Raw genomic sequence first — 15,800 nt, 5'->3', positions numbered from 1 at the left:
AAATATTAGCCTCCTTTGCTGAAGGCAGAAGTGGGAAGAGACATCCTAAAATTATTTTTTTCCTGTTATTAACCAAGTTAATTTCAGTAGTCTAGAGAAAAACTTAAGGGCAGTTTGTTCACAGAATCACAAGGTACTAGAGTTTAAGGCACCAGAGAGACCTTCAAGCCCATTCCCGCTCTTGCCACTCTGTCCTAGGGTAGAGGAATGAGGTCACCTGTGGACACAAGGTCAGCAGTGCTCCAGGATGCACAGGGCTTGTGCATCTGTCCTGCTGCTAGGTGCAGCCTGGGGACAGCAGCAGGGTGATGGGACATTCACCCTTTCTCAACTCTCACCTTGACATTCACTGTGCTTACATACTGGGAGAGGAGCTTTGGTGTTTGTAGTTTAACATCAGTTTAAAATTGCCTGTAAAACATCAAGTGCTTGGTAAGGTTCATGTCACTAGGCAGTCATATTGATGCCATCTTAAAGAAAAGGTAATTGTTATCCTCAAATTTCACTGAAGAGAACGAGTACTACTGAAGGTTTGCAGTAAGTCATTTATTGACATTAGGTGGTTTCACTACAGGGACTTTGACACATCTTCAGGTGTACCCTTGGCTTGAGATTGGGGCGGGGCATTGTGGAGGGCTGGACAGCAGCACAGGGCATATGGGGCACCCACACACAGGGAGGAGCTCCAGGGCCCGCATGTGTGTGACTGGCCCTGCACGAAGTTTCAAAGGAAGCTACCAGGGTCGGTGGGTTTCGTTAAGGCTTTGGAAGACCTAGAAATTAAACCAAAGTACCAGACTTTACACATTAGGCTCACATTCTGGATTATATTTTAATAAACAGTCTAGAGGATCTTACATGGACAGATTATTGAAACTGTAGTTTACAGCTAACTTATATAGTGACTCTAGGATTCCAAAACAAAAAGCTAACCTCTGATCTAGAAAGCATGTTTGAATCTAAAATTTCTTGTGAGGCTCATTGATGTGGATGAAATCGCTTATTTATGCACAAATCACGACAAGGTTTGTTGGCAGTGTGGAACAAGCCTAATTCAGCTAATGCATTGTCAAGTAGTGATGGAGAGGGTGCCGCCCTGGTGCCTGCCAGAGGAAGGCTGGGGGGAAGGTCATGTGAGATGCAGGAAGTTAGTGACTCTGCCTCTTCTGTTCCATGGACCAGCCACCCTGACAAAGTGGCTTCCCATGCCTGGTGCTTTTCCTGAGCTTATCACTACAAATGCATCCAGCTCTATTGCAGACAAATCAGCCTTTCAAGTCTTGGCTTCAATGCAAAATGCTCCTATGCAAGGTCTTCCTATCCCCATGGCAGGGTAGTTTTAACTGGCACTGACAATAGGTGGAAAAATACTTAAAATGTGCCGTGTGTGTGTGTGTGTGTGTGTGTGTGTGTGTGTGTGTGTGTATGTGTGTGTGTGTTGAACTCCTAGAAGCAATGGTTGTACAATTTTTTGTTTAATATTGGAAGCTGCTTCTTTACCTATAATCAGGTCTTCCTGGTAAGAACTGCTAACAACTGAGTGGTTCTGAAAACAAGGCGGGGGTCCACACTGAACCAAGTTCTTGAACTGTACATCTTCACCACTTGGTGTGCTTTTCTCCTCACTTTCTGCCTATCCCCCAAGTACACACACCCTAAGTGCTTGTGTTGTGTCTGCCTGCCAAGGGTCTTGAAGGACACATGTCCAGTTGGCTCTGTGGTTCTTGGCACATTTCCAGCACTTACACAGCTGCTCGATAAGAGCACAGTGACCTGCCAAGGTGATGCTGCCCTCAGAAGGCACCTGTCAGCTCTGTGATGTTTTGGTTATCACACTGAGGAGCAGAGTGCAGCTGCCATCTGCGAGGCTGTTAAATACCCTATGATGCACAGAATCGGTTTCCTCACCCAGCAAAAGCCAGCCAGCCTCAGCTGTCAGTGGTACTGAGGATAACAGTGTGTATGTAACAGAAAGAGTACGTATGTGAGAGAATCCCCAAAATAAGCACTTTATAACTGTCACTAATGTTTTTGTTGGGATTCAGATACATTTCTAGAAATGTCCTTATAGAATTGGTGTGATATGCAGAACTTACGTGGCAGGATGTTTTACTTTATAAATGAGCTTACCATCAGGATTTACGGAACTTGTGGGAATCTTGATGGGACACTGGGACCTCTCAATTGGACTTGACTCCATTGTGTACATCATCTATGAACTGAATTTTGAGGTTTCAGAGGTTTCGAAAAATAAATTTAAATTAGTCACCTTGTATCCAGTGATGTCTACCTGTGCCTGGCACAAAGCACTTTAATATATTCTGCCACTTCATTCTCACCAGAACCTTGCAAAGCAAACAATACTGGTCCCATTTTGCAGATGAGAGAACAGAAGCTCAAGATGAGGAGCCACTTTCTCAGGGTCGCTCTGTAGTAAATGATAAGACTGGGTATGGACCCAAGCCTCTGCTCTTCTGTCTGCAAGGTTCCATCCCTAGGAACAGCTGGACTTTTCAGCCATGAAACAAGTGCACCTCGGTTACATGAGAGGAGAAATACATGGGAAGAAAATGAGAATATTTGCATCTAATTTAGCAAAAGTGCTAAATTTCTGCTTCCTTCTTTGGATTTCTTCAAAGTGTTTAAAGGGTTCTATGGATTTTTTTCATTAAAACTCTCATCACCCAGGTAACTCAGGCAGAGAAGAAACCAGGTGTTTCTTGAATCACTCAGATCCCTGAAAGGAAACCACAACGTGGATCTCCTCACAGGTTCAGGCCACAGTTCTAGCCTGAGGAGTATCTGTGCAGAGCCTGAGTTGCCCATCACTCTGGTGGATCCCAGCAAGTTCTCTCAAGCATAACTGGGAAGAGTGTTTTAGTCTTTTGGATTACATGGTGTGCAAATCTGTGTTAGCTAACTTTGACTTCACACAGGGCTTGTGCTTGCTCAGGGACTGGGGAAAGTTTTCTTCCAGGCCCAGGCTCCTTTCTGTGGTTGGAACAGGGCACACAGAGGGATGTGGGGACTTCCAACACACCATGCTGGCATGTGAGCAGAGCCTGTTGCAGGAGAGTTGAAGGACCTTGGCCATGCTAGGCAGTGCCCACAAAAGACAGTGCTACAGGCCAGACATTCTCTGTTGGGAGAATTCTGCTTCTACCCCACCAGGTGAAACCATATATAGCAGCTCAGGGTTTGAGGTTTTGCATATTCCAAAGAATGTCAAAGCCATGTTTCCTTTTTAGACACTTACAGATGACCAGTGACATCCTTCAAATGACATCTTGTGATCTAAATGTGTGTTTTCTTTTTGTTGTACAGAAAATAACTGGTGTCTACAACTTCAGTCATTGGGCTTGCTGTGTGACCTCCAAACTGCAAGGATTCTATTCTTTCAGAGAACTTTTTTCTTGTAATTTTCTCTAAAACCTAATTTTCCTGAGCACTTTTCAAGTAGGCCTATAAAATCGCAGGGACTATTTCAGGAGTAAATTCCCTGAAACAATCCCTTTTATTTCAGAAGCAAGGCAGCACGTCTCCATATCCTCAGATGTGGCCACACCAGCCTCAGGGAATGGTCAGGATGCAGATACCCTGCATGGCTGTGTGAAGGTCTGGATTTATAGTCCCTTCCATGAAATATACAGACTTGGGAGAAAAGCTATTCTACAAGGTGCTAGGTCATGATTTCTCCAAAGCCAGATAGCTGCTTCATCTGCTCAATTTGCATGGAATGCCTTCGGAGGAGCTTCTTTGTACTTTTCAAATCAGCTCTCTTTGGTGAGCTTGGAGCGATGGGAACCATAGATTTTAAGCCACTAGAGAGTGGGGAAGAAGGTTTGCCACTAGGTCTAATATCTGGGATTGGTGGGTTCAAATTCACATTTAAGGGTGGAAGGAAGCCAGGCCTGGTGTGAGCAATTCGGTCTAGGAGCAGAGTCCCAGAACCTCGTCTTTCTAGAAGGTGTGGTGGGTGACGCCCTGAGCTGGGGGAGGAACTGGGCATAGCCTCTAGGGACTCCCCGGAGCCCTGGAAAAGGGACATGGAACCGTTGAGCTTTTTTCTATCTGAGGGGCATTTGCCTGACTCGAGGGGAATAGGGTTGGCAGGGTCATGCCCCTGGCTGTAAGTCTAGGTTGTAGAGGTCATTTTCCAGTTGTTTGAGGGATGCTGGCTCTTTGAGAGAGGAGGGTCCTGATGTATTCACACCACCCCTCTCTTGGTCGACAGGCAGGGTTCCTCTCCGAGCCAGGCGAGGGTGAGGAGCAGAGCCTTTCCAGGAAGCTGGTGCTGAGGGCGCTGCAACCTTCAGAATCTGCTCCGTGACAGTGGGGAAGAGGTCTTTGCCATCGATGCTGTTGGTTCTGGACAAGGGCCCCCTCTTCAGAAAAGACATGTCACCTAGGTTCCTTATGACCTCACTTTCTGTGCTGGCACCCTGCATTTCATCCTGATGTATGGAGGTGGCCAGCACAGAGGGGGCAATCAGGCCCCAGGGCTCAGACTGCAGCCTCTTCAGCTGGGGCAATCTGGCCCGCCGGAGAGTACCAACTTTCCTACTGGGTGATCCAGGCTCAGTAAGAATCTTTGCAGCATTACCACCATTTGGATGTCCTGTTTGGAGGCTAAAGAAGTCCTCTTCTTTTTCACTGGCTGGAGCCTTTAGCTCAGTGTTGCAGGGGGAGGCACACAGGGGAGGTGACTGTCTCTCGTCCACTTTGGGTGAAGGAGGGACATTTATATACTGTTTGGTGGTTTTGGTGCCAGAAGAGGACTTATCTGTTGTTATGATAATCACTTCCTTCCCTTTGGCTTTGCAGGCCTCGAGGAGATGTTTTAGCGCATCCTTGTCATCTGCATTTATTGCGTAAACCAGAGCAGAGGCCCCAGTGTGATCCTCGAGGCTGGGGTCTGCTCCATTCTCCAGCAATAAAGAGACCACTTCTCCCCCGGCCCTCCTGATGCAGGCGTGGATGAGTGCAGTCTTGCCAGACTTATCCTGGATGTTAGGGTCTGCCCTGTTGTCCAGCAGGTACTTCACCATCTTGGGCTTGCTGATGCTCTGCTGGTCCACGTGCTGTGTGATGCATGCCACCATCAGGGCAGTTTCACCTTTGTCATTGCTCTCATTGATGTAAGCGCCACCTTCTAGCAGCAGCCTGGTCAGCCGGAGCCGCCCCAGCCACACAGCCTTCAGCAGAGAGTTTCCATCAGTCCTCAATTCAGTGTCGTTGTCCATCATGAAGCCAGAGAGATGAGCAGACCTAGCAAGAGAGAGGCAGGGAGTGTTATATATTCTCTCACTGTCTGTCGGCATAACTGCTGCAGGGCCTGGTATAGTCAGAGCCCAGCCGGGTCCCAAGCTATGTTACCTCTGCTAAGTTATTCAACACAGGAGTCTCCTCATTGGAGACATGGGGGGGGGGGAGAGTATTGTGTGTATGTGTGTGTTCTATCTCATAGAACCATTGTGAAGATTTCGTGACATGGAACAAACCACTTAACCTGTCTCATTGTAATACTGTTCATTTCTCAGCAGTCCTAGCTAGGACTGTTGGGTTCAAATCTTATGCATCCATAAGTTTCCAGACCTCCAAGCTCAGGAGACCTGAAACAGGAACTCCAAGGATTAACTCATGAAAAAGAATGTCCATTTAAAATGTGCTTCTTTCCAACCCGACCTTCCTCCCTGGCCTCCCCTTTCCAACATCGTCTCCTACATCGCCAGGCCTCACACTCTACCTACCTTGAAATCAACCTTATTATTTCTCAAAGGCACCACTTTCCCTCCTGTTGACACTGCTTATGTTTCTAATTATAAGGTCTTCCTGCTCTTCTTTAATTATTCATCATCCTTCCAGCTGTGCTTCAAATGTTACTTCCTTTGTAATCAAGAGGAAAATCTCTCAAGCTCCAAGAGGGAGATTGAGTAAAATTACAGTGACTCATATCCAGACTATATAAAGAACACCTACAAATCACTTCCTTCAAAAGAGGATATAGAAGTGACCAATAGGCACATAAAAAGGTACTCAGCCTCATTACAACTCAGAGAAAATCAAATTAAAGCACAAGATGCCACCCCATTTTCTCCAGGATGGCTAGAATTAGGCAGAGTGACAGCATGAAGGACGCGAGACCGATTGGGAGGCTGAAAGGCCCACCTGGAAGTGTGAATTAGACCAAAGTAAAACCAAAGGCCCAGCAACCTCACTCCCAGGTTTGTACCTGTGGTTGATTGTGAGACATGGCCGCAAATCCTTCCATCCCAGGGTATGTAGATGATGAGGTGGTCCTAACACTTGCTTTGATAAATGTAATTAGGCAAAAGTAACTTTGTGTGACTGCAGGCAAAGATTTGGAAGGCCTTGTGACCTACAGCTTGCTCCATAGCATCCAGCTGCAGGGTCAGAAAGCCTGGACCAACCCCCATGTCTACCTTGCTGTCAGAATGCAAGGAGGCTGTCTCAGGCTGTCTCAGCCCTAACCAGCCCCTGGATGACCTCAGCTGAGTGACCAAGCGAGGCAAGCATAAGAAACACCCAGAACCTGGCCTGGACTTCAGGCATAGGTGGACATAAACAGCTGTCTTTTTAAACCATTCATGGTATGGGGATGGGGACACTTCACAGTAACAGATTGCTAATGAGCAGGTAGAGCAGAGCACATAGGCAGCACTATTCACAAAGGCAAACACGGGGAGACCCATGTCACACCCCTGTGAGCCTTACTGCTTTGCAACTTCTCTGCTGGAGAACTGATCTTGTTAGTCATCTGAGTTGGCCCCTCCCAGGAACTCTGACCTACAAAGATAGGTCTTTTCTCTCAATACAGTAGAATAATGAAAAAAATGGAAGAAAGGAGGAAGAGGAAAGGAGAAGGAATGTGGGAAGGAAGAGGGACAGAGATAATCGGGTTCCCCTTTAGGCTGTGTGGGGTGCACATTACATGCCTCTCACTTCAAAGTAGAGCCAGGGAGGAAATGAAGGTGAGAATGATGGTATCCAGGGCTTCGTTTAAAATCGGTGTCCTAGTCGTTAATCTGCCGTACTCATCCCCCGTGCCTACAGAGGGTGCAGGGTGAGGACGGCATCCTAGCCCTTCTCTGTGGCTGGGAAGGTCGAGCGCACCACAGACATAGCTTTCCTCAGCCCAGTGCTCTGTTTCATGGGCCTCACCTGAAATCTCTTAAACAGTGACAACACAAGACAGGGGACAGAGTCAGGTCCTGAACTCACTCTTGCAGTCCAGATAAAGCATGTTGGGTGGGCTACCATTAACAGCGGGCATGCTGCATTCAGCTTCCAATTTTCATTTGAGTGCCGATTTTACAAGGTTTCAGTGTACCTGGCATGTAACTGTAGCCTTACATAGGCAGCATCCCCAAATAGCAAGCCTCCTCTACTTCCCCCTCTTTGTGTGTTGGCCACCTGTCTTGCTTTCTTCCCAAGTGGGCTTAGCAAAAGCAAACCTCTCCACAGCCCCAGGGTCTGGTCACTGCTGCGGGAAGGCAGGGGCAGAGGCACATGCCCGGGTTCCTTGGACCTGGCCTGGCTTCTCTCACAGCTGCATGGGGAGCCCGGGGGGAGGCCCAGCCTTGGGGGAGTTGACATGCTGTGCAGAGGCTCACTGCGGAGGTGGTGGGTGGGAGGAGATATCTGACAAACCCTTCTCTCTCTGCTGTATTCTGTGCATCCTCCACAGAACAAGCCACCGTGCAGTGTCCTGGCCCTGAATCGTGGACACTCTGAAAGCTCCTCGTGTCTGCTCTTCCTTCTTCTTTGCCACACGTTTTGTTCTTTTCATCCTTAACCCTTAGAGTTTTACGGACCAATGAAGTGCTAACACATTTGGTTTTAGCTCAGCTTGCTGGGGCACAGCCTCCTGCCACAGGCTGGAGTTTTAAGAACACAATGGTAATGTGCTGGCTGGACAACATGGGCAAATTTCTCAGCCTGTCTTGTTCCAGTTTCCTCATCTGCGAAATGGGAATAATCATAATACACAAACAGTACACTCACGGAGTACTATATGAATTACACAACCTCGGTGAAGCATTCTGCACGGGGCCCTCTGTAAGCACTTTATGAATGAATGCTGGATGGCTGGGCGAATTTGGATGCATCTCCCAACACCCAGGAGGCCGCACCGTTCAGTGGCGGGTTCGCAGGACTCCAGTTATGTGGATTGAGGGTTTTACTCCGCCTCTTCCTTCTGCAGTAGGAAGCTGTCAGAAGCAGATCAAAAGCTGAACGCCACAGCGGCTGCAGGAGCCCTTCCCCGCAGGCCCAGCCCAGCGCGGGCCGGGAGCTGTCCGCGGTGCTGACGCGGCAAGGCCGGAGCTCGCCGCGGAAGGGGTCTGCGAGGCCGGCGGTAAATTCTCTGCGACCGCGGCCCAGGCGTGCTCAGATGCGCGCTCCACAAGCCTGCGTAGACGGTCAGGGTCACAAGCCCTCACCACCATGTGGATTTCTGCAAAGCTCGGGCTGCCGCGCTCTCTCCGGTCCCGGTCCCGGCAGATCCCAGGGCGCGTGTCCTCCCGCCCCCCGCGCGCCCCGCGGTAGCCTGCGCCCCCGAGCCGGACCCCGCCGTGCCGCGCAGCCCCGGACGCGCTCACCTGGCGGGCTGCTGTCCACGCGGGACCGCCCGGCTCCCCGCTGCCCGGCCGCATCACCTCCGCGTTGGGTCAGGGGACGCCCCGGACCTCCCGAGGCGCGGCTGGGCGCGCCGGGCCGGTGCTGCCCAGGGCTCGTCCGGAGCTGGTGCAGGCTGCATGGATGCACCCCCGTGTCCTCCTCGGAGCCGCCCTGCTGCTGCAAGTGGCGCGCAGCGGGCTGCGGTGGGGGCGGAAGTTTTCCTTTTTCCTCCTTTTGTTTTTGACAGAACCGTGAAGCGGACGGACGGAGTCTCGCTCCCAGCCGCGCCCTCGCCAGCCGCCTCCTGCGAGTCCTGCTGCTGCGGCCGCGGGCACCCACGTCTCCAGGCCTCGAGGCGTGGGCGTGGGCGGGGCGCGGATCCGGTCAGAGAGGCGGGGCGGCCCCAAACCTGGCCGCGGGGCTCAGGCCGGGCGGAGGCTCGAGCCCGAGTGTGCTCCCTCCGTGGTGCCGCGTCCGGGTGTGGCAGGGAAGGAAGGAGAGCGGCCGGCGAGGGAGGACCTCGCGGTTTAGGGGCGATCGGTGTGAGCCGGGGCTCTCCGGCCCCTCCGAGGCGCTCCCCGTCCTCTCCGGCCCACGCCCGCAGCTCCCCGGGAGCAACCTTGCTGCCCTTTCACAGGAGGAGCTCACCGAACTGATTCCTAGCGCGCCCCACTCACGAGCGGGGGTTTCTGCAGGGCCCTCCCTCGCCTCCGCCACGTTTCCCAAAGCGACCTGCACTTGTATCTAGGCGTACATATTGGCTCTGCTTGTCCTACCAAAACCTGTCCTATTTTTTCTTGAGTCAGTTAGTAACATATTTTCCTAGAAAATTTGTCCATTCCTTTTACATTTCCAAATGTGCAGGCCCTACGTTGCAAGTAGCGTTGCCGTATAATTCTATACCTCTGAAACTGTTCCGTAGTCTTCTGCATTCCTGATTTTATGTGTGCCCCCAGGCTTTGTTTTACCAATTCACTGGAGGGTTCTCAGTTTTATTTATTTTTTATTTTTAAACAGGGCAAAATTAAACAGAACAAAACAGATCATAAGAGAGCAATGTAAGAGACAAGATTTCAAAGCAAGACAACGGAGATCTTCACCGTCTATCACAGTCTCTTGTTTTCTTCCAAATAGTTGTCCATATCTTCACTTACAGTGAGTTCATACAAAACAAAGTAGTAGAGAACTGATGAGAACATCATGATGAAGGCATTTTAGGTCTTCAAGACCAGACAATAAGGAAGTCAACAATGGCTGCCATAATGGTTCTCATTCTCTTCAGAATAGCTGTCCATACTTTCATATATGTTGAAATTAAACAAAACAAAACACACTAAAATCCCTTTGAACAAACAATAATAGTATTGCTGGATGTCACATCATGACACTATGGAATCAGTACCTTAGTGTCTCTCTTTCTTCAAAGTAGCTGTTCATTTCATCGTGCATTATATAATCATTTCTCATAAACTTTTTAGAAGTTCTATGCATGCATGAGTCTGTTAATGTGTACCTATCTTTTCTGTCTTGGAAAAACGAAACAAAACAAGGCAAAACAAAACAAATTTCCAGAAAAATACCAAATGAAAAAGACATATAAACAATAACAGAGAGCCCAGAACACTGACAATGTCAAAACAAGGTGGTAGCAGCGTAACTAGGGTTGTTACTTTATGTGATGATCTTCAAGAGTTCCTCAGTTCACCATTCAGTAGCATGCACAATTGTTTCAATCCTATGAATGACAACTATTTTGTTCCAAGAACTTACAGTTTGTAGCACAATCATCTTAGCTATCCTAAGTGTGTTTATATCATTTTAGACATTTTTTCCCTTTTTCTTTTTCTTCATTTTCTCTGAGATATTACTTTTTCTCCTTTAAGCAGATTCTTATCCTTTCACTGTAATTATTGAGTTTTGTGTATCTTATGTACTCTTACCATTTCTTACACTAGGGAGACTACAGTATTTACACATGTGAGTTTGATATATTTCACTTATGGGTATGGTGTTGAGTTGCATCCATTTACTTATAAATATCTCAGTGTGATCATTCTTTATAGCAGAGCAGTACTCCATTGTATAAAAATACCACATCTTTTTTATCCATTCCTCGGTTGATGGGCATTTAGGTTGTTTCCAATTACAAGTTGTGCTGGTATAAACATGGGTGTATGTATATCACTGTGGTATGGTGTTTTCAGCTCTTTTGGGAATATGCACAGAAGTGGGATAGCTGGGTCAAATGGGACTTGAAAACACAGCTTTTTGAGGAACCTTCAGATTGACCTCCACAGTGGTCACACTAGTATACACTACCACCAACAGTCCTAAATAATTCCTCCTTCCCTGCAGCCTCTCCAGCATTTGTTGTTGGTAGTTTTTTTTTTTATCCTGCCCATTCTTCCTGGAGATGAACCTCGGTGTTGCTTTAATTTGCATTGCTCTAATGAGTAATGATGGTGAACATTTTTTCATGTATTTATTTGCCATTTGTATTTCTTCATCTGAGAATTCTGTGTGTGCATCTTAGATGCCCATTTTTGGAATGGGTCATTGAATTTTGGGAATCTGATTTTTTTTAATTCTTTATGTATTCCAGACAGAAATCCTTTGTCTGAGGTACAGTTCACTAAGATTTTTTCCCAATTTGCGGGTTTTCTTTTCACTATGTTGGAGATTTCTTTCAACATGCAAAAACTGTTTAATAGGACACAATCCCAGTTATTGATCCTGTGAAGTATTTCATGTGTGGTTGGATTCTTGCTCATGAATTCTCTACCCCTGTGTCTTCAAGATTTCTACCTGCTTTGTCTTCCAAAAAATTTAGTGTTTGTGTTTTAATATTTAGATCTTTTATTCATTTAGACTTTAGTTTAGTTCATGGTGATAGGCATGGGTCTAGTTTTAGTTTTTGGCATATGGAGAGCCAATTTTTCCAGCACCTTTTATTGAAGAGACTGTCTTCCAGTGGACATGTTTGGTCCCTTTATCAAAGATGAGGTGGCTGAGTGTGTTTGTATTTGTAGTTGTATCTTCTAATCTACCCCATTGATCTTCAGGTCTGTTTTTACTCCAGTACCATGCTGATTTTATTACAGTAGCTTTGTAATGAAACTTCAGATCAGGGATTGTGATGCCTCCTGCCTTACCTTTGTTACTTAGAAGTGCCTTTGCTATTCTGAGTGTCTTCTGGTCCAGATGAATTTTAGGAGTGATTTCTCTAGATGTGTGAGGTATGTTAGTGGTATTTTGATTGGGATTGCATTAAAACTGTATAGCAATTTTGGGAGAATTGCCATTTTCACAATATTTGTTCTTCCTATCCATGAACAAGGGATGTCTTTCCATTTTCTGAGATCCTCTTCAATTTCTTTTTTTCAGGGTATTATAATTTTCCCCAAATAGATATTTTCTTCTTTTGTTAAATTAATTCCCAAGTATTTAATTTTGTTGGATGCTATTGTAAAGGGTGTGGCTTCTCTTATTTCTCTCTCAGTGGTTTTGTTGTTAGTGTATAGGTGTGCTATTGATTTTTGAGTGTTGACTCTGTATACAGCTATGTTCCTGAATTTATTTATTATACTTAGGAATCTTTTAATGGAGTTTTGGGGGTCTTCTATGTAGAGTATCATGTCATCTGCAGATAATGGTAATTTAACTTCTTCTTTTCCTATCCTTACTCCTTTTATTTCTGTCTCTTGTCTAATAGCCCTGGCTAGTATTTCTAGCACTATATTAAATAGGAGTGGTGATAATGGACATCCCCATCTTGTTCCTGCTTTTAGGGTAAGGCTTTCAGTTTTGGGCTGTTTAATATGATGCTGGCTGTTGGTTTGTCATACATGGCTTATATCATACTGAGGTAAAGACTATTCCAATTTTCTGTAAGGATTTTTATCATGAATAAGTATTGGACCTTATCAAAAGCTTTTTTTCATCTATAGATATGCTCATGTGGTTCTTATTTTTGGCTGTGTTGATATGGTGGATTACATTTATTGATTTGCATATGTTGAACCATCCCTGCATTCCTGGAATGAATCCCACTTGGTCATGGTGTATAATCTTCTTGATGAGTTGCTGCATTCTGTTTGCCCAAATTTTATTGGGAATTTTTGCATCTATGTTCATTAGGGAGATTGGCCTGTAGTTCTTTTTTTTTTTTGGTTGGGTCTTTCTCAGGTTTTGGTACTAGAGTAATGTTTGCTTCCAGGAATGAGTTAGGGAGAATTGTTCTCCTTTCAATTTCATTGAAGAGTTTGAGGAGTGTCGGCATTATATCTTCTTTGAATTTCTTATAGAATTCCACAGTGAATCCGTCTGGACCTGGGCTTTTCTTTGTTGGTAGGGATTTAATTACGTTTTCAACTTTGTTAATTGAAATTGGGTTATTCAGTTTTACATCTTCTTGACCCAGCTTTGGTGATTCACATGTTTCTAGGAATCTGTCCATTTCCTCTGTGTTATCAAGCCTATGAGAGTAGAGGTTTTCAAAATAAGTAACTGATCATCTTCTGTGTTTCCACAGGGTCTGTAGTGATTTCACCCTTTTCGTTCCTTATTGCATGGATTTGAGGCTTTTTCTTTTTAAAATAAGGTTGGCTAGAGGCCTGTTGATTTTATTTATTCTTTCAAAAAACCAACTTTTTGATTCATTGATTCTTTGTGTTGTTTTCTTAGTCTTTAGTGCATTGATTTCTGCTCTGATCTTTATGATTTCCTCCCTTCTTTTGGCTTTGGGTTAGACTTGCTCTTCTTTTTTTAGATATTTGAGGTGTAATATCAGGTTGTTTATTTACATTCATTCTGTTTTCCTGATGTGGGAGTTCAGCACAATAAACTCTGAATACTACTTTCAATGCATCCCACAGGTAAAATGTATTTGTATTTTCGTTTGCCTCCAAATATTAATTTCTTCTGTGACCCACTGATTGCTCAGGAGTGTATTATTCAATTTCCATGTGTTTGTGCAGCTTTTGCAGGTCCTTTTATCATTGATTTCTAGTTTTATGGCACTATGATCTGATAATATGCATGGGTTAATTTCAGTTCTTTTGCATTTACTTAAGCATGTACTGTGGGCTAGTATATGATCTATTTTAAAGAATGTCTCATGTGCTTCTGAGAAGAATGTATATTCTGATGTTGTTGGGTGGAACACTCTGTATACATCTATCAAGTCCATCTGTTCACTGGTGTGATTCATTTCTGTTATTTCTTTGTTGATTTTCTGTCCAGTTGATCTGTCCCTTTGTGTCAATGGCATGTTAAGGCCTCCTCTTGTAATTGTGTTATTGCTTATTTGAGTTTTTGTTTCTGTTAATATTTGTTTTGTATAGCTGGGGTGTTCCCAAATTTGGTGCATATATGTTTAAGATTGTTATCGCTTCGTGCATTGAAGTTTTCCCCTAACTAGTATGTAGTGGCCTTCTTAATCTCTTTGGATGATTCTTTGGCTGAAGTTCACATTGTATGCAAACAGAATAGCTACTCCTGCTTTTTTCTGGGATCCTGTTGCATGGAGTATTACTTTCTATCCTTTGACTTTCAATCTATGAGCTTCCTTTTTGGTTAGATGGGTTTCCTGTATGCAGCATATGGTTGGATGTTGTGTCTTGATCCATTCTGCTGGTCTGTTTCTTTTAATTGTGAACTGAAGTCATTTACATTAATGGTTTAAATGATATGTATATATATATTGGTTTACTTTTGACATGTTATCTTTCTGTTGTTGATTTTTTTTTCTTTTCCACCCTGTTTGTTTGCCTTGTTTAGGGTTTTTTTCCTTTGTCTGTCTAGAATGTCTTTCAGTATTCTTTACAGGGTTAGTCTGTGGTTGTGAAGTTCATCAGCTGTTCTTTGTCATGGAGGTATCTTATTTCTCCATCCATTTTGAAGGACAGTTTTTCAGGGTCTGAGTTGTAAGTCATTTTCCTTCAGGATCTGAAATACTTCACTTTATGCTTTTCTTGATTTCATTGTGTTGAGAAGTCTGCTGTGGTTCTGATAGGCTTTCCTTTATAAGTGAGCTGTTTCTTCTCTCTAGCAGCTTTTAATATTCTTTTCTTATGCTGGATTTCTGGGGTGTTGATTATTATATGTCTGTGTGTAGTTTTATTTTGGTTATAGTTATTTGGAGTCCTGTATGCTTCACTGATCTGTATGTTAGTTTCCAGTCTTATGTCTAGGAAATTTTCAGCTATTACTTCTGTAAATAGCCTCTTGCTATCATTTGTGTTGGCACCTTCCTTTTCACTTATACCTATCAATCTTATGTTGTTTTGCTTTGCATCATCTTGCATTTGTTGAATTGTTAATTCCTGGCTCCTTGTTATTTCAAAAAGATTTTTCTTTCCTGTTCACTAGCTGTAATTATATCTTTGAGGTCTGAGATTCTATCTTCACTTTCATTGAGGTGGTTTTGCTAACTTTCAATGGGATTTTTGATTTCCTGTATATCTGAATCTGCTTCATGCATTGTTTGTTTCTTATATTCTCCATTCAGAGTTTCCATCTTTTTGCATTGTTCTTCTAATTTTTTAACAATGTCTTCCTTAGATGTGTTCAGCATTTCTTCATTACATTTATCATTTATTCTTTTACCTGGGAGACTGTATCTGATTTGAGCTCTTTTATAGCTTCCCAGAGTTGTTTCTTTACTTCAGTTGGTATCATTTCAGGCATTTCAGGTGTATGGCCTGTAGTTTCTTCTGTGTCCACGTCTCCTAGGCTTGCTTGGGTTGGGCTGGAAGTTTGAGACTGCATTTTGCTCTTTCATTTTGTCATTTTCCTATATTTCAGTGTTTTGAGCAATGTTTCAAGGCTTCTCCCATGTGCTGAGAATCACCTGGCCCAGTTTTGGCTCCCAGGGCAGACAGCAGATAAAACTAACTGCTTGGAGTGCACTGGGTGTGGCCCAGGTAGGCCTGCTTCAACCTCTCATGTGTCCTTGGGTGATTTCAGATTCAGAGTGTGATTTTACCACCTGGGAGCAAAGTTCCAAGGCTTCCCTGTGTGTGGGTTTCAACCTGTGCACACTGTGAACCCAGGACTCAATTTGGGCCCATGCCAGCTGCTTGGAGTTCGCTGGATGTGGCCCAGTTAGGCCTGCTTGGACCTCCCATGCAAATTCCTGTGATTTCAGATGTCGGGTGTGG

General features: G+C 44.9%; 1 protein-coding gene and 1 long non-coding RNA gene across 2 annotated transcripts in view; one reads left to right on the top strand and one right to left on the bottom strand.

Moving 5' to 3' along the window:
• LOC111756800 (uncharacterized) overlaps positions 1 to 15,800 on the top strand; it is a 47,969-nt gene that overhangs the window by 6,073 nt on the left and 26,096 nt on the right. The gene's annotated exons all lie outside the window — the stretch shown is intronic.
• On the bottom strand, positions 532 to 9,361 carry Ankrd34c (ankyrin repeat domain 34C). The gene is given in 3 exon segments (XM_004999638.4): positions 532 to 4,117; positions 4,119 to 5,268; positions 8,622 to 9,361. Coding segments are annotated over 2 exon segments (1,566 nt in total). The 5' UTR covers positions 5,247 to 5,268; positions 8,622 to 9,361; the 3' UTR covers positions 532 to 3,679.

Source organism: Cavia porcellus, unplaced genomic scaffold (genome assembly GCF_034190915.1).
Source record: "Cavia porcellus strain 051 isolate PalLab524CR breed Dunkin Hartley unplaced genomic scaffold, mCavPor4.1 scaffold_6, whole genome shotgun sequence".
NCBI lineage: Eukaryota > Metazoa > Chordata > Mammalia > Rodentia > Caviidae > Cavia > Cavia porcellus.
The sequence above is the reverse complement of the archived record's forward strand: the minus strand, read 5'-3'. Positions and strand labels throughout refer to the sequence as shown.